This window comes from Hemitrygon akajei, chromosome 14 (genome assembly GCF_048418815.1).
Source record: "Hemitrygon akajei chromosome 14, sHemAka1.3, whole genome shotgun sequence".
Classification (NCBI taxonomy): Eukaryota; Metazoa; Chordata; class Chondrichthyes; order Myliobatiformes; family Dasyatidae; genus Hemitrygon; species Hemitrygon akajei.
This window is the reverse complement of record NC_133137.1, coordinates 83,697,108-83,717,038: the sequence shown is the minus strand read 5'-3', so window position 1 is coordinate 83,717,038 and position 19,931 is coordinate 83,697,108. Positions and strand designations below refer to the sequence as shown.

Below are 19,931 nucleotides of genomic sequence, written 5' to 3'. Positions count from 1 at the left end.
TGCAACTGAAGGTTTGGAAGGAGAGCAGAGGTAAAGAAGAAAATTGGCAAAAGAAGCATTTGAAGAATACTACACTTCCATTTCTGCATATTCCTTTTGAGCTCAGTACAGACTAGATGCAAATATATTGCACTGTTTAATACAAGCATCCCAATTAGAGTGAAACAATGCTAGGTTTAGCAAAGTCAGCCACTAACCAAGATAACTAGACACCATTTGCCATTAATTACACATCATAGTTGAGAATCAGCACATGTAACATGCTAGTGATGCAGTTTGTGGGGGATGGGGACTACATAGCTTTACCTTTCTCTTCTTTAAAATTGAAGATCTATTATAAAACTTCAAAACATAATGCATAATTTCAAATGACTGATGTTATATAACTAAATCGGATAACTCTAAGTGGAAAGACATGTCAATAATGAAGTGATCTTACTTTTGTGCAGTTTAAGAATTGTATATGACATTGCTGTAAGAATGCGGTCTCCTTCTAACATGTAGATATCCCATAGCCTCAGTGTTAGAGTGAAGGGAGTCTGTGTGACAAGGCAAATAAAACAATATTAGGTATATAAATTTATCTTAAATTGCTTTAAGTTTTTGAAATATCGTTCTATAAATCCATTAGTTTTAAAAATTATTTCCCATGTATTCAAAAATCTGCATTACTTTTCAGCTGTAACAATAGATAAAATGTACAATGATCCCATTTATCAAGTAAATGCAACTGAAAGTAAAATTCATAAAGAACATTTGTTAAAACAGAGAAATAATAAAAGCAGTTACAAACAATGCAGCTCCTACGACTCCCCCCACCCAAAGAAAAAGAGTTGGCCCAACTAATAAGGCACGGGGAAGTGGCATGTCAAGTAGACCATCAGCCTATTTAAATCAGTGCAAAGAAAGTGATCTACCCAAAAGCAAAAAGTTATTTTACATTTGATATAATGATGCCTAAAATAGATATTTCACATGTATAAGCTAAGGCAGCAATGTGGCTGCATACATTCATCACAACACAATTATTGACCAGCGGAGACCACCAACTGTAGTGTCATGATCAAAGTTAGAGACAAGCATAAAAGACAATTTAAGAACAAAGTTCATTGTGATCACTGTAATTTATTTTACCTGTAAACTGAATTGAGAAATTTTAATCTCTACAATCATATTCTAATAAAATCACCCTCACGCAAAACACAATTTTTAGGCACCAAGATTCTCTGATTCATTTCTACTGTACTACTTCGAAGTTACATGATGGAAATAAATTTTGCAATATACAATGGTTTATATACTTGAAATAGTTTCTGCCTTTAACTCAATACTTAATTTTCTTAACATTACATTGTTCCATATTAAACTTTGGATAAACATTGGATGTCTTTTTTTGCAATTTTTGCGACTTTATATAGACAACTGAGATGTGATAACCAAAAGTGAAAAAAGTAATACAATTGGTGATAATTGAGTCACCATAAGATCTTAATCAACTTTAAAGACAAGAAAACTTCTAATTCAAATGTTAACTGTTTTGTAACAAAAGCAAAGTTTTTAGCAGCATGCAGATTACTAATGCAAATTCTATAAATATCCTCCTGCTAAATTCACTCCAATATAGCAGTTAAAAGCTATATTCTCATCCAATGTGAAAGATGTGACTTTTATGCTTTAAATTTGCAGGGAGGACTTAAAAAGAAATTCATTATGTAAAATTACTGAACCTTCAGTCATCTGCTGTGTTTCTCAAAATTGGGGGAGCAATATTGTAGAATTATGGCAATACACACAAAATGCTGGTGGAACACAGCAGGCCAGGCAGCATCTATAGGGAGAAGCACTGGACATTTCAGGCCGAGAGTCAGGACAAAGGGTCTCGGCCCGAACCATCCAGTGCTTCTCCCTATAGATGCTACCTGGCCTGCTGTGTTCCACCAGCATTTCGTGTGTGTTGCTTGAATTACCAGCATCTGCAGATTTCCTCGTGTTTGCTTGTAGAATTATGGATTGAATTAGGTGAAAGTAAGTGGGTTACTTTAATTTTCAGCTAATTAAAGTAAATGGGAATTCAATGACTTGTCTCAGCATACCACCTTTTTAAAATTTGATCAAGTAATTCAGTGGGCTGCAATCATTCTGAGAGGTTGCCTGTTGGTAAGCAATGCAAAGTTTAAAAACAGCTCAGGGCCTTTCAGAACTCTTCAGCACACTGCAATTATTATGACCTTTTAGACGTTCAGCAAGGGACAATAAAAAAACAGCGAGGAGTAAGCAGAGTGGCCACTGTGGGAGTAGCATTGTGAGAGTGGGCCAGTGTTAGAGTGATCAGGTTTTGGCTCAACATGCTTCAATGAGAACAGGTGCAGGCTAGAAATTAAGCTTGAGAAATTAAGAGATATGGCAAACATAGGCAAGATGGTAGCTGTTGTGAGATGCGGGATTTCAGGGTATCTAATGGTCTCTCTAATTACTACATCTGCAGGCAGTGCACCCAACTTCATCTCCTAAATAACAAGCTCAAAGAACTGAAGATTTAGATAGATCTACTCTGGCAGACTGATGAATTCACAGATGAGACTTTTACTGAGGTGGTCACACCCAGAGTGCAGGCTTCAGACAGTAGCTGAGTGACCACTGAGTGAGGAGTAATGGGAGTAAGCTGTCAGTGCAGGGTACCCCTGTGACTATTCCACTCGTTAACAAGTACGACCCTTTAAATAATGTTATGGTGGAATAACCTATTAGGGTATAGCAGTAGCAGCCAGGCCAGTGGTACTGTGGACAGCTCTGAGGCTCATCAGGGAAGTCAGGCAGAGCGATAGTGAGAGGAGACTCAATAATCAGAGGGTCGGTTAGCTGGTTCATCTACTGCCAGGTCAATTAAGGACAGCAAAGTTTCTTCCCAAAGTAACTTCAGTTAATCAGGTGAGTGCTTAAGGCATACTGATAGTTTTATGACTGCTGCTCTTGAAATTACCTTTCTAAAGAAATCCAGAATTTCTTCAAACTTGTGTCATTGCATCACGGTTCAGAAATCTAATATAATAATACAATCAAACAATAGTCCTATACTCATGCAACAGCAGCACAATGCCTCTAACTGCACTAAAGCATGAGCCAAACATGAATTTTAATTAGTAGCTAATTGAGATAACAGGAGACAAAAAACCTTACATATTAACAGGAGTAAACCAATTAGGCCTTGGAATAAGCTCCCCCATTCAGAAGTAAATTTGATTTGATATTCTTTCAGCTCATTCTTGTTCTCTTTTCCTTTTACCTGTAATTCCTTCATTTATTATGTTTTATCTATCTCAACCTTAAATATACACACAGACAGTTTTCTAAGGCAAGGCGTTCCAAGACTAATAACCCTCAGTGAAGAAACTCTTCCTCATCACAGTCTTAAGTCGGTTAGAAATGCCAAAAAATAAAGGCAAGTAACTTATTTCTACCTACGTGAACAAGGTTCTACATCCTCTTTTTTTTGCATGCACATATATTTAAAAATGCCTTGGTTAATCTTTTGAAAGTTCTGACATTTTACCTCTTTTACAATCATATGTTCAGAAAACCTGAATAAAGATGCAAGCAAATGCAAAAGGAAAATGTCAGTGATCCCCAGATCCCAGAAACAAGAAAATAAACATTTAAAATTTCAGAACTGCTCTATTGCAAAGTGTTACTCAACTCAGCCGAACGAATGGTAAAGTAAATTCACAACAAAGAGAATTTACAAGCTAAACCCTGGGATAAATCTTTTTGTGATTTTTCCTGCAGTGCTTAGATTATGAATCATTCAGTGATTCTCTTTTGCAGAAGAGGGGGTGGGGTTTAAACCACAAAGAGTGCTGTACTTCTATGATTCTGTTATTTAAGTTCAAGATACTGCTTATACATTGATAAACATTTAGAAAGGTAACTAATTTTGCATGGTGAATATGATTCTGTATAACCAAAAAAAGTCATAACATCAGTGCTAACATACCAATAAACCAAGCAATGCAGAAGGCAATGATGTTTTATAAAACAGCATTCTTGAAGTTTAGGGAGGGGGCAAGTCAATGCAGGTCAGCAATGCCAGAGATACAAGTACAGTCGGCCCTCCTTATCTGCGGATTCCGTATGCGTGGATTCAACCAACCGCAGATCGGGAAAACCCGGAAGTTCTCTCTCCAGCACTTGTTGCTTGAGCATGTACAGACTATTTTTTCTTGTCATTATTCCCTAAACAATACAGTATAACAACTATTTACATAGCATTTACATTGTATTAGGTACTATAAGTAATCTAGAAATGACTTAAAAGTACAGGCAGTCCCAGGATTATGAATGAGTTCCATTCCTGAGTCTGTCTTTAAGTCGGATTTGAAGTTACAACCGGTATTATTTAGCGTCAGTTAGTCAAACATTTTTCTTAGTATATAGTACATATTTTACCTTTCTATGCATATAAAACACTTAAGAAACATACATATTTCAATAATTTAACCACTGCGTTGCTTAGTAATAAAAACTTTCTTTGGGGCAGGGCCTTTCACATTCCGATTGTTCCGATCGTTGACCGACTGTAGCCTAATGCTTTTCCAATGACCGATGGTGTTTCACCTCTTTCCGATCACTTTATTACTTCCACCTTATTTTCAATCGCGATCGTGATTATTTTTGTGAACAGAAACGCTGCGGATTCAGAGCTCGCCGCCAGGTCCTAATGTCCACCACATAGACATGTTAAATAAAGTCCAGGGTTCTGCTGGGTCCTAAAGACCACTGCACTGATGCATGTTAAATAAGGGATCTGAGCATCCACGAATTTTGGTACCCGCTGGGGGTCCCGGAACCAATCCCCTGCGATAAGAGGGGCTGACTGTACAAGAAACTAATTTGAACACAAACTCTGCTGCTTAAATAAGACACAATACCATTATTTGAAACATTGGTCAAATTACAAAAAAGTTAGAAGCCATCATTAGAAATGTTTTTCTAAATCAAGCAGTTAAAATGCAAATGAATACTTTGATGGAAAATAAAATCTATTTTAAACAGATTTTAAGGAAAATGTAAAGGAAAATTTTAAATTTATTTTCCTTTACATTTTTGGGACTACTTTATTCCCATTGCCATAATGCACATACAATTGTTTTGCCCATGTTTTCATTGTAATTAACTTAAAATAGAGTTTTATTTACTCATGCCTATTACTATTTCATTAACTTTTCTTCATACATACCTATTTGTGAAATTTTAATATTTTCCTTATTTTTCTTTATGCTCTCACTAAATTTATTTGTTCTATGATAATTTACTAACCTTCAGAGCCAAGACTATTTCCTCAAAGTGAAATCTTCAAAACCAAGTTGAATTCTGCTACCTGAAACTGCAATCTGAAAGTATCTTCTTACTGGATTGAAGCCTCAGTCTAAGCTACCCTGATATGAAAAGAATCCTGTAGAAAGCAATCAAATTGAAGCTGCCAAGCTGGATTCTCAAAATAAAAATTCCAGAGGAGGTACAAATGCAAATCACAAATTATCCTTGCTAGTTAATAATGTACAGTGATTAAAATACCTTACAATATTCATATGTGAATTAAAATAAAACTGACGAAAATTTCTGCTTGACTGCTATCCATAAGCATCTGTTGGAAAATGTGAGCCACCTGATGTTGGATGAAAATGCTTGATTGGACTTTTCCTCATTTGCCATAGTTCTGCAACTATTTTACAGTCACTGCTTTTTAAGAATAAGGTAGTCTGTGATAAAAAAAATACAGTGCAGCTGGATTGAATTAATAGAAAAATATCATGGGAATCGGTGCTAGAACAATGCGCACACAGAGGCATTCATCAGAGACTATAACTCTGGATCATTCAGAAGGCTGAGAGGTAGTTACACCCAAGGGTCAGGTCACAGGAAATTGGGTGACAGTCAGGAAGGGGAAAGGGGTTAAACAGCAAGAGCAGAGTAACCCTGTGGCCATCCCCCTCACCACAGGTATACTATTTTGGACCGTTCAGAGGAAAGTCACAGCAGCCAGGTCTCTGACACAGAGTCTAGCCATGACCAACCTCTCAAAGAGTTTCATCACTGTAGATGTAAGTACTACTGAGCAATAGTCATTAAGGCAGCTCACACTACTCTTCTTAGGCACTGGTATAATTGTTGCCTTTTTGAACCAGGTGGGCACTTCAGACTGTAGCAGCGAGAGATCGAAAATGGTCTTGAATACTCCTGCCGTACTCCATTGTGGCCTGCCACCTAGCGAGGGTTCATCCTCCTTCAAGACCGCCTAACATTGGCCTCCGAGACAGATCACAGAGTCACCGAGTGCAACCTTGTATCCTGCCTAAATGAATATTATCCAGTTGCACTTAAATCCACAATGATGAAGTGCTTTGAGAGTCTGGTAATGAAAGATATCAGTTCCTGTCTGAGTGGCAACTTGGATCCACTCCAATTTGTCTACTGGAGCAATAGGTCCTCAGCAGATGCCATCCTATTGGCTCTTCACACAACCTTGGAACATCTGGACAGCAAAGATGCCATTTATCAATTACAGCTTAGCATTTAATACCATCATCCCCTCAAAATTAATCAGTAAACTCCAAGACCTGGGCCTCAATACCCCTTTGTGCAATTGGATCCTAAATTTTCTCACTTGCAGATCCAGTCAGTTCGGATTTGTAAAAAGATCTCCTCCACAATTTCTATCAGCTCTGGGCTGTGTGCTTAGCCCTCTGCTCTACTCACTTTATACCTATGACTGTGTGGCCAAGAACAGCTCCAACACCATATTCAAGTTTGCTGATGACACCACTGTTATGGGCCATATCAAAGGTGATAATGAATCAGCAGGAGATTGAAAATCTGGTTAAGTTCTATGTCAGCAAGACCAAGGAATTTATTGTAGACTTCAGGAAAGCCAATCCAGAGGTCCATGAGCCAATCTTCATCGGAGGATCAGAGGTGGGGAGGGTCAGTAACTTTAAATTCCTAGGTGTTACTATCTCAGAGGACGTGTCCTAGACCTATCATATAAACTTTACTGCAAAGAAAACACAACAGCGCCTCTACTTCCTTAGGAGTCTGCAGAGATTCCGCATGATATCAAAATCTCAGACAGACTTTACTATAGACATGTGGTGGAAAGTGTATTGACTGGCTGCACTATGACCTGGCATCTGATGCCTTTGAGCGGAACATCCTACAACAATTCATGGATTCAATCCAGTACATCACGGGCAAAGCCCTCCCAACCACTGAGCACAGCTACATGAAACACTGTCAATAAAAAAAGCAGCATCCATCATCAAAGATCCTCACCACCAAGGCCATGCTCTTTTCTTGCTGTTGCCATCAGGAAGGAGATGCAAGAGCCACAGGACCCACACCACCAGGTTCAAGAACAGTTACTAACCCTCAACCATCAGGCTCTTGAACAAAAGGGGGTAAACTGTGCTCACTCTATTTCTGGTGTTCCCACAACTGATGGTCTCACTTTTAAGGACTCTTGATCATGTCCTTTCATGCTCTCATTAGGTGCTAACTATTTATTTACATTTGCATTTGAACATTGTTGTCTTCTTTGCTCTTGCTGTTTCATCCGTTCTGTTTACAGTTCCTGTTGAACAGATTTGCTGAGTATGCCCACAAGAAAAAGAATCTCAGGGTTGTAAGTGGTGACATACAGTTGCAAGAAAATGTTTGTGAACCCCTTGTAATTACCTGGTTTTCTGCATTAATTGCTCATAAAATGTGGTCTGATCTTTATCCAGGTCACAATAACAGATAAACACAATCTGCTTAAACTAATAACACATAAACAATTGTACTACTTCTCATCAATAATGAGTGCACCATTTTAAATCACAATCTAGGTTCAAAAAAGTATGTGAGCCTCTGGGGTTCTACTTTTGCCTTCTACAAAAGTTATTTGGATTTAGGTGTCACAATCAATGAGATGAGATTGGAAGTGTGGGTTGTAGAGGTGCCCTGCCCTATAAAAGACACACAAAGGTTACTGACAGAGCCTGCTCTTCTCAAGAAAGATCAGTTTATATGCAGCACACCTCAATCAAAATAACCTTAGAAAAAGAATTGTAGAGATGCCTGAAGCTGGAAAAGGCTACAATAGCATTTCTAAAGACTTGAGTGTGCCTCAGTCCTCAGAAATTGTCTGTTAATGGAGGAAATTCAGTACTGTTGCCACTTTCCCTAGGACTGGGCATCCTGCAAAGATTACAATGTGCACAAACGTGCACAATGTGCAATGCTGAAGGAGGTGAAAAAGAGCCCAAGGGTAACAGCAAAAGACCTTGAATCTCTAGAACTTGGTAAATTCATGTGTGCACCATAAGAAAAACACTTAACAAGAATTGTACTCATGGAAGGACACCACAGAAGAAACCACTGCTCTTCAAAAAAGGTGACAGAAGTTTGTATAGGGCAACACTTTGCATCCAGTCTTGATCACAATGCTTTAGGTTCAAAATAAATAAGCAAAAAGATAGGTCTGTTCTGCGGGTTGAGATTCCATTTGGAGAAAGGCCAATTTTGATGGTATCAGAAAGAGTCTGGCAAGTGTAGATTGGGTCAAGTTGTTTTCAGGCAAAGGTGTACTTGGAAAGTGGGAAGCCTTCAAAAATAAAATTTTGAGAGTACAAAGCTGTATGTGCCTGGCAGAATAAAAGCTAAAGGTAACAGGTGCAGGGAACTTGTTTTCAAGAGATATTGAAGCCCTGGTGAAGAAAAAAAGGTGCATAGCAGGTATAGGTAGGTAGGAACAAATGAGGTGCTTATGGACAATAAGTAATGCAAGAGAACACTTAAGAAAGAAATCAGGAGGGCTAAAAAAGGGTACGGGGTTGCCCTAGCAGACAAGGTGAAGGAGAATCCCAAGGGTCTCTACAGATATGTTAAAGGCCAAAGAATTGCAAGGGGGAAATATTGGTCAGAATGGTAATCCATGTGTGGAGCCAAAATATTGAATTGACTTTATTTCTTACATCCTTCACATACATGAGGAGTAAAAAATCTTTGTTACGTCTCTGTCTAAATGTACAATGTGCATAGTAACTTACAATAATTTATTAAAAAAATAGAACAATCTATGTAACACAGAAATACACTCAAATCAACGTGAGTTAATCAGTCTGATGGCCTGGTGGAAGAAGCTGTCCCGAAGCCTGTTGGTCCTAGCTTTTATGTTGCAATACTGTTTCCCGGATGGTAGCAGCTGGAATACATTGTGGTCAGGGTGACTTGGGTCCCCAATGATCCTATGGGCCCTTTTTTCACACCTGCCTTTGTAAATGTCCTGAATCATGGGAAGTTCACAACAACAGATGCGCTGGGCTAATTCACACCACTCTCTGCAGAATCCTGCAATTAAGGGAGGTACAGTTCCCATACCAGGCAGTGATGCATCCAGTCAGGATGCTCTCAATTGTGCCCCTGCAGAAAGTTTTACGATCTGGGGGCCCATACCAAACTTCCTCAACCGTCTGAGGTGAAAGAGGTACTGTTGGATCTTTTTCACCACACAGCTGGTGTGTACAGACCATGTGAGGTCCTCAGTGGAAAAAGATGGAGGGAGATCTTAAAATGAATTTTTTTCATCTTTATTTACTCAGGAGATGGACAGAGTCTACAGAAGTGAGGCAAAGTGGCATTAACTTCGTGGACCTGATACAAATTACAGAGGAAGTTATGTTTGCTGTCCTGAGGCAAATTAGAGTGGATAAATCCCCAGGGCCCCACAAGGTGTTCCCTCAGGCTCTCAAATCAAACCAGGAAATTACAGACCAGTAAGCTATACAGAAGGAGGTGAAAGATGCCTAAGGGACTGGATATAATATACATAAACACAAAGTGCACTGCAGATGCTGTGGTCAAATCAAGACGTACAAAAAAGCTGGATGAACTCAGCAGGTTGGGCATCAAAGGGTGGGGGAGGGGAAGCAGGGAGGGGATAGGCAGGAGAGGTGAAGAAGGAATCTAAAGGGAAAGCACTATGGGTAGTAGAAGAAGGCAGAGTCATGAGAGGTGATAGGCAGCTAGAAGAGGAGACAGAGTAGAGGTGGGATGGGGAAGGGAGAGGAAGGGAATTACCAGAAGTTGGAGAATTCGATGTTCATACCAAGGGGCTGGAGATTACCCAGACGGTATATGAGATGTCGTTCCTCCAACTTGAGTTTGGCCTCATCATGGCAGTAGAGGAGGCCATGTATGGACATATCCGAATGGGAATGAGAGGGAGAGTTGAAGTGAGTGGCAACTGGGAGATCCTGTCTGTTGTGGCGGATGGAGCGCAGGTGCTCAATGAAGCAGTCCCCCAATCTGCGTCAGGTCTCGCCGATGCAGAGGAGGCTGCACCGGGAGCAACAGATTACCCCAACAGACTCAAGTGAAGTGTTGCCTCCTCTACATCGGCAAGCCGGTGTGGCCCCTCTCCCGCCTATCCCCTCCCTACTTCCCCTCCCCCACCCCTTGATCTTTCCTCTGATTGGTGTTCCACCCTCTCCCCACCTTCTTTATAGGGCCCCTGCCCCCTCCTTTAGTCCTGACGAAGGGTTTCGACCCAAAACGTTGACTGCTTCTTTCATCGGATGCTGCCCGACCTGCTGAGTTCATCCAGCTTTTTTGTAATAATATACATAGACTGATTAAAGATAGTCAGCATGGCTTTGTGCACAGTAGCTCACGTCTACGCAATCTTATGGAGTTTTGCAAGGAAGTTACCAGGAAAAGTGGATGATGGGTATGGAGGGCTATGGTCCCAGTGCAGGTTGAAGGGAGTAGGCAGTTTTTAATGGTTTTGGCATGGACGAGATGGGCCGAAGGGCCTGTTTCTGTGCTGTACTTTTCTATGACTCTATGTTCCCACTTTTTAACCAAAAAGTACTCAAACTGTTTTCAGATCTGCTACTTAATAGAAGTTAGTACAAGTCAATGCAATGCCTTACTGTAGGTATGCAACTTGCGTAACAAAACAAAGATGAGTTGTATTACAAATACACAAAGTACTATTTGAATTGAAAATCATTCATGTAGATACAGACCTGCAGTTTTAGTCAATTTTCAAGTCTGCTACTGCTCACAAAAATGGCAAGATTCCCAGATTTGAAATCCTGTAAATCAATGCATCAAACTACTATATAAATAATTAAAAATTTCCTATTTCCTACAGTTTAATGTTTTAAACTTACTCTGTCCAGAAAACACTGAAAGAACCATTTCATTGTATACAAAGATGTAAAGACATCCTGTGCATCCTGTAAATAAAAGAGAAAGCTTTTAATAGTTAAAAGTCAGTGATACTTAGAGACATTTAGAACTTTTAACATTGAAGAGTATAATCAATATTTTTTTTAAATTGGTGAGCAAAGTTATAAATTAAAAACTTGAAACTAATATGGAATAATTAAAGAAACTGCCTTCTCCTTGGCTTACAACTACTATGGATATCAGTCAGATGTCAGATCCTGCCCATGATATAGTCTGGCACAGGATCCAAGAAACAGTTTCACAATGAAAGAGCTGGGAACTTTGGCAAGACTGAATGCACTATTGAATTATTTAGTGAATATGCAGTGATCCCAGTCTTGCTTCCACCTAATGTTTCTGTTCTATGCTGAAGTCAACTGCAAGCCAATCTGATGCCCCAAAATATTTAACAACTGAATAAAGTTTATCAACTAAATGAAGATACTCACCAAATGTTGTTTAAGCTTTGGCATAAACTTCTTCAAAATCCGGTCATGATGCTCTTGAAACCGCAAAAGTTTTGGGAAGCCAGGCACAAAGAAACCTAAAAGATAATTTATTTGCAAAAAAAAATTAAGTACGTATTTAACTTCCTTGAGTTGCTATTTCATTGCTATACACCTAACTGGATTGGATCTTTAAAGCTAAATTTGCTAGCTGAAAACTGAACTAGGATACTAGATCCTGCACATGCTAAGGAACTTGTTGATATAATCTTGCTATTTTAGATGGCTAGAAAACAACCAACCTAAGAGACTGCCAGCAAAACATTTGGTAAATAACCATAATGCTTCTGAATATCCTCAATTTGCAGAAGCATTCAAAACCTATTATTAATAAGTCAAGAATAATAATTAAGTAATTTTTGATACAAAATTGCCAAAATAGTTTAAAAAACAATCCTAACAATATAATTTATACAAGCTGTAAATTACCTTCTGCACATTTTCCTACAACTCTGGAATCTCTACTGAAGTGATCTGAGTAAAGCTGCTGCAGTGGATTCCAGCAATAGATTGGACTGATAGATTCGCAATATTTAAATATGTATAAGCCAGTATCCCACAATTGCTTATTCTTATGTGGCTAAATTGACTGTAGTTGGTTGATGGGCTGAACGGCCTAATTCTGTTCCTATGTCTTATGGTCACAGACCTAGTAGAACTTACCAGACCGGCCCTATGTTTCCACTTAGCTATATGTTAGCTGTCAAATCAAACAGCTAATCTGTAACAATTGTATTCCACACTGAAAATATTTCAGGGGACATTTCAGAATCAGTCCTGATGGACTTTGTTCCTTTCCATAGACGCTGCCTGACCTGTTGAGCTCTTTCAGAATTTTCTGTGTTATTTTAGATTTCCAGCATCTGTGAAATCTCTTGTGCTTATCAGAATCAAAACCAGGTTTAAGATCACTGACCTATGTCATGAAACTTGTTGTTTTGTGGCAATTTCTTAGTGTATGCACGTGCATGCATACCATCATTATTGCCCCGATAATGCTAAAGCATGAACTGATTTATTAATCACTCAAAAGGAACCCCTTTGAATTGGCCATCAAACATAGTTAAAATATTTCAGGAACCTGTAGTTGCTGGCAACTACAAATTAATACACCACTGCAACGTTCTGTCTTAATTTCATAGAGCCTTCTGGATTGGCATCATGCTTTCACACATTGAAATATCAGAAATACAAGAATAACTTCTCATTAACTTACTCAATTTCTCCACTTTCAATTCCACTCTACACAATATAGTTCCAATTATAACACGGCAAATCAAATGTGGCATGCATGTATAAATCTATGGTGATTTAAGTGATGCATGCAATAGACTTAAGTTCTGTCAGTTTATCTAGGGATTCAGATTAAGTTTTATAGGATAGATGTGAACTTGGGGAAATATGCTATCCAATCTATTCATTCTGGCAACACCCCTGATGGACATGACTGAAAATATTCCAATTTATTAAGAAATAACTTGGTCATTAAAAATTAAACTACATAAACTGTAACTGTTATAATAGCTTTATAAATTGAAGTAGAACGCTTTGCTTTAGGTTTCTGGTGGGGAGTCTTTGGTTTGGTTATCATGTTGGTTTAAAAAACAAATGCTTAGAATTAGCATTTTCACAATCAAAACCAATTCTGTCAAGTTTTCAGTATCCTCATGTACAAAATCCATAGAAAAATTGCTGATTTATTAGGGGATTTGGGGAATAAGCAATCTTGCTGTATGACATTCATTTGAAAAATTGAAGTCTGAAGCATTGCAGCACCACAATAATGAAGCCAGTTCCCAAAATTCACTGACCTTGCCTGTCATGTGTTTAAATATTTAACACTGATAATTATCAGGTATTGATTGTAATCAATTGAAGAAAAAGATGTATTTTTCTGCAACAAAATTAATTCTCCAAGCACCCTTCCATAGCAGTCTCATCTCTCCATGTGTATAATGTCAGACATTATGGCACTTTTATCTCTGCTGAAAGTACGTTGCATTTCACCATCTGCCTGCTTTAGCTCTGTTTAAGTCCACGTATGTTGTAAGTACTCCAGTTCTGAGGCTAATCTGGCAACTCTACTAAATCTAAATTCAACCTTGCATTTTTTTTAGTCTCAAGCCACTCATCCCAACAGTTAAACTCATTCATCCCTCACTAGCTACTTAAACCAATGTAATGTAAAATGTGGTTCAATTCACTGCTTCAGCATCAGAAAATTAATCTAGATCATAATTCCTTTACATTCAATTGTGTTCTTTGCTCACCCCCAGCCCTTTAGTGTAACCCTGGTTTCACTCACTTGTGTATTTCTATACATCCTAGATAAAAGAGCATTTACTGCCCTGTCTTTTTCCAGCAGTATGTTGTCGTAGCAGTTCTTAAGCAACTTGACTACTATAATGATGTAGTCCTATAAATATTAATTGGTTAAAAAGGTTAAAAAAAATCAAGTATTTAAAGAAGTTGTTTTCTGTCGCATAAATAACGAAGGGCTCAACAATAGAGGATCTGTAGTTTAGCAGCCATTCATTACTAAAATTGTCACAAGGAAGTTTCCGAGAAGGGATCCCGTTTGAAAAGCAAAATAGACACACGCAAAGAACAGGAGTAGTCTATTCCCCCACCTCCCAGCCCTTTATCTGCACTGCTTTCCAATATCATGACTGTTCTTCTGCAATACCACTTTCCTGCATAAGTACATTACTTGATTCCTTTAATAACTGAAAATCTATCCCTCTTTGCCTCAAGTAAATTGAACAACTGAGCTTCCAAAGTCTAGTTGGCCAAAGAATTCCGAACATGTATTGTAGTATGGATTAAGAAATATTTTCTCACCTTAGTCCTGAAATACTGAGACTGTAACTCCTGGTTCTAGACACTCAAGCCAGGGAATCATCACCTGTACATCTTGGTATGTTTCAATGACCTCAACTCTCATTCTTGTGAGGGTATGCACTGAATGTACTTGGTGATAAGATTATAATCCAAATAAAAGACATTGCAGGTGGCAATATGGCAGATAGAGAAGATATGAATGAGCTGCCAGATGAAGTGGTAAATGCGGGCTCACTTTTAACATTTATAAAAAAAACCCTGGACAGGTACATGGATAAGAGGTGTATGGAGGGATATGGTCCAGTGGGACTAGGCAAAAAAAAATGGTTCGGCACAGCCAAGAAGGACAAGGCCTGTTTCTGTGCTGTAATGTTCTATGGCTCTATATGCTAAACCCAAGCACAAGAAAGCTGGTTAATGAGGGAGAAGGACAATGGAATCATTATAATTGAGGACTTATTGGCACTTATACCGATATACAGTGAAAAGCTTGTCTTGCATACTGATCATATAGATCAAATCATTACACAATGTGTTGAGGTCAAAGTAAAACAATAACAGAATGCAGAATAAAGGCAAACAAGTTGAAGGGCCCTAGCAATCCCAGACAAGCAAAAAGCTGTGGTGATTATGTTCCAGTCAATGGTTCTGATTAGAACTGATATAAACTATGAAATTAACAAATAAAGTCATTCAATTTTCCCTCCACTGACAGTCAACAAGTTTTGTGTTATATTTTAATGGAAATATCCAGAAAAAAAATCTCACCATGCATGCTATGTTTTGGACCAGACAGCAGTCGAACAAGTGCCCAGAAGGCATCCTCCTCATTCAGATACATAAGAAGCAGTGCAGTGATCTGACTCATTCCCTGGCAATAACCTACTTCCTGCAAGTCAACAAAATGTACAACAATGAAATTGAAAGGTTATTCAGACACAAGTCTTTTCTTTTAAAGAAACAAAGTTGGGTATATGATTTATAAAATTTTGTTTATAAAACTGGCTGATAGATATTAGATAAACATGAGGAAATAGGGAGAAACATGAAAGGGCAGTTTCTTTCAAATTTCTTCATAAATCTAATCTGTGAATTTTGTTTCTATCGTTGCGGTATAAATGTAACACAAGAACTGCTGCTGTCAAAAACTGGAAGATGTGTAGAAAGATGGTGGTGAAACTTGGAGTAAACAGAACAGCCGGACATGTACTGACCACTGAATGAAATTACTTTTCCCTAAACATAAACCACTTGACTTGCACATACTGTGATAAGGCAATTATGAGAGATTAAATTGGAGTAACATTGAAAAAAACCATGAAAGCAAAGCAAAACTACAAAACAAAAATCCTTGTGGAATGAAGAAAAAAAAGAGGAACAGTATTCCACAATTGCAATACCACACAAAAAAAATCAGAACAGTCATACAATTAATTGGGATGCTTACCATAAGGACCAAAAAAGTTGCAGAACTTTTCTCTGGAAAAAGAAGGCCAAGGATGAACAAGCTGAGGTTCTGAGGGATGGAAGTGTTTGACAGGGAAAATTCACACAGAAAAAAAAATTCAACTGCGGGGAACCTCAAAGCAGATTCACAAATGTAATCGTCAAGCAGGAAATTCAAGAGACAGTTCATCACCTAATGGACCAGTTGGAATGTCTAACACTGAGCAGTGGAAGTAAAAACAACACTTTGATTTAAGGGCAACCATGATAAATTCACGGGGAGAAAAAAATATAAGTACATGATATTGAGTGTAAATTAAGAATTATGTGGCAAAGGACATATGGAGCTTAAACAGTTACAGTACACTTTTAGGACTAAATGCACAGAAAACATTTTGGAACACTTTGAGAATGTTTGTTATATGGTGAAATAGGTCTAAAGATTCTAACTCACCCTTACTTCAAAAATCAAATTATTGCTTCTGACTTGCTTAAATTCAAGATTTCTGTATTCTAACATGAACTTCTTTTACACAATGATTTTGTGCTGCTACAAATAAGCCCACTAAGAATAGGGAACAGTTAGCCAAAAAAAAAATCACACAATTTCTTCATCTAAGCAATTTCCACACAATGAATTATCAGCTTTCTACCAGACCTCATTTCAAAATCAAAAGCTGCAACTTTCACTTGACAGAAAAAGTGTAACTACCGGAATTGTGCATTTTGAAAGCAAAACTAAATAATTACATTCATTATGAAAATTTATGTATAATACTTTAGGATGAAAATATGAACCCAAAAAACATACCGTGTTGTACATGGAATAAGCTGCTAAAACATGGAACAAAGCTTGCTGCCTGTAGAAGAGAGTCAAGGCACAGAAATGATGTAAAAATTCCTTCTGATGTCACAATTAATACATAAATATATTTTGAATCAAGCAGTGTTAAAAATATGGTGGGAGCAAGAGTTTAGGGTGTCTGGATATGTAAATATTCCAATGCACAAAAGTAGCTGTTAAGAAAAGTGGCAGTAATGGATAGATCCAAATGGATCAACATGCTTCACTACTGTATTCAACACTGAAATTAAAAAGGAACGATTTTGCTTTCAGCTCAAGGGGATCATACTGCCTGCTGTGTATGACATGACACAAGGGAGCAATGTAAATAAGATCATAAAGTAAAACTGTTAATGGGAAAATCTTAGCGGTTTTAACAATGACCATAAATGATAAGCATTCTACTGTATTATGTTAAATAGTAAAACCACTTTAGATTGACTAATATGCAGTTTATACTGGATTACACCTCCAGATGACAGGATTAAAGCAATCAGAAACCGAAGTCTAGATCTAAACATGGCAACTAGGGAGTTTTAAATTTAGTTAATTAAATAACAATGAATTAAAAACACTAGCATCAGTGATGGTGACTTCAAAACTACAACAGTATCATAAAAATTCCACAGGTTTCACCTTTAAGCAGCAAATAGACTATCTTTAACTTTACTGGTTTACATACGACTCCAGACTCTTCAGAACATGGCTGGTTCTCATCAGCTCATGAATAAAACTAGATAAGCCATCCATCGCAGAATACACAGGAGAACAGCAAAAAGTCAACTGACCAAAACATAGCCACAATCATTCCTACCACATCAAATTATGAATGGAAGTGGCCAATAATAGAAGGGCACTCCCAACAGTTAAGTGCAAAAGACAAGACAATCATTCACAATCACAGTAACTGCTGTCACTTCGATTTGAAAATAACCACTACTGATAATAGGACTAGCTTTCACACAGAGTATAAATGAACAGCATGCTTGGAGAAGTACATATCATCATTTATTATTTCTGCTGGTCAGGGTGACGTGGTGATATTCTGATTCTTGTTCTGTTTCCTATGCATTAGAGTCCTAGGCTCTTACATCATGGGTTGTATTCTTCCAAGTCAATGTCTACGAGGGTTAGTGCACCTATGGTATGTGAGGTCAAGATGGTACATGCAAAAATTTGTTTCTTACACAGCATGCAGCGCCTCCCCTCTTTAAATGCCACTCATAATAAACAGATACATAATGATTATCTTTACTGCCAAATGAAGTAGCAAATGGTTTTTTACAACCTGAGAACAGCGAGATGTTTTCAGAGGAAACAGCTCATGCTGGCTTGGCACCAGCAAGACACAGGTCCAGTGTACACATTAATATTTGGATAGTAAATGTTACAATAACAATACTATTTAGAAATGATGCTATTTTTCCAATTGTCTTTATAAAAATTAATATTACTAATTGCTGAAAGGTTTTCTAAAATGCTTATTTTATTTTGATTTGTCTGTTATTTAAAAAGTCCATAATTATTTGTACTAATTTGTTAATCAATGATATCTCTGCTCCAAATTACTATGGAACATGAGAGAATTTTGTAAAAAAATTTAAACTCAGAAAGGCTTACTTGCCCACTGGTCAAAACTGTCAGATTAAATGTGACACTCAATGCCATCCTTAAAGTACTCATTGATCAACACATCCTTCTAGCTTGTCTTTTTCTCAAGTTCCCACCACAATACAATGTTAACATTCATTTTGAGAATATTACAGTAAGAACGCAATGCGAAGGCACTGGTCAGATCATGTTTGGAGAATTGTAAGCAGTTCTGGGCCCTTCATCTAAAAAAGTATGTGCTGGCATTGGAAAGGATCTAGAGGAGGCATATACCACTGGACTAGATGTGTCTAGGCATCATCCCTGAAGAAGATGGCAGAGCCTGTCATCAAAACATCAGTTAAAATTGATACCTGTACCTGATTGGAAGCCCGAGAAGAGTTTATTAGACATATACATTGGGAAAACACGAGATCTTTTTTCATCTAGAGGAGGTTCATGAGAATGATTCTGGGAGTGAAATAGTTAATGTATAAGGAGCATTTGGTGGCTCTGAGGCTGTACTTGCTAGAGTTTAGAAGAATGGGGAGGGGGGTGAGGGAATCTCATTGAAATCCATCGAATATTGAAGGCCTGGATAGAATGAATGTGGAGAGGATGTTTCCTATAGCGGGGAGTTTAGGACCAGAGAGCACAACCTCAGAATAGAGGGATGTCCTTCTTGAACAGAAATTTCTTTAACCAGATGGTGGGAAATCTGTGCAATTCATTGCCACAGACAACAACAGAGCAAAGTCAATGGGTATATTTAAAGCAGAAATTGATAAGTTCTTGATTAGGAAGGCCGCAAAAGGTTACGGGGAGAAGGCAAGAGGGATAATAAATCAGCCATGATGGAATGGCGGGACAGTCTCGATGGGCTGAGTGGCCTCATTCTGCTCCCATGTCTTTTGGTTAAAGCCAGTCTTCAGTCAATTTATTTTACTCTATGTGATCACAGGAGCTAGTAGATAACACTGGTAATAGACAACTTTGTGATGAGAAAGATTTACACTTAATCAATTGTGCCTTAAGCCAGGTTGTTACTGCACAGTTACAATGCAAGCATACTCCTGAAGGTGAAAACTATTCACAGAAACAGAACTTGTTCAATTCTGCCAAACACATCATAGGCTCATGCTGTTCTTAGCTCAAAAGAAGATAGTGTAGTCACCAGAGGTCAATCTGAGCTCCCAAACACCAGTGCAGAAGCTCCACAAAGCAAAGTCTAAAACTAACCACCTTCAGTGCTGCATCAAAGGTTTCCCTTCCAAATAAAATCAGGGATGTTTCCAGATTTACACTTCAGCAATGGATATTAATACACAGGCCTGTGGGGCTACTGTGAAAATGGCAGTGGCTGAGGAACTACTGAATATGTGGCTTTACACTAGGAGGCCAAGGTAGTCAAAAGCTCTGATATAATTTTCACCCTA

The 19,931-nt window shown here is 38.1% G+C and overlaps 1 protein-coding gene across 13 annotated transcripts in view; it reads right to left on the bottom strand.

The window, feature by feature from the left end:
- The window catches only part of usp6nl (USP6 N-terminal like), a 234,856-nt gene that overhangs the window by 34,862 nt on the left and 180,063 nt on the right, over positions 1-19,931 (bottom strand). For all 13 annotated transcript variants that reach the window (XM_073066490.1, XM_073066492.1, XM_073066496.1 and 10 more), the window contains 5 exons: positions 16,873-16,921; positions 15,384-15,504; positions 11,718-11,812; positions 11,211-11,276; positions 440-539 (listed from right to left, as the gene is read on the bottom strand). In XM_073066490.1, the coding sequence (XP_072922591.1) occupies positions 440-539; positions 11,211-11,276; positions 11,718-11,812; positions 15,384-15,504; positions 16,873-16,921 (431 nt within the window). The remainder of the gene's footprint in view (positions 1-439; positions 540-11,210; positions 11,277-11,717; positions 11,813-15,383; positions 15,505-16,872; positions 16,922-19,931) is intronic.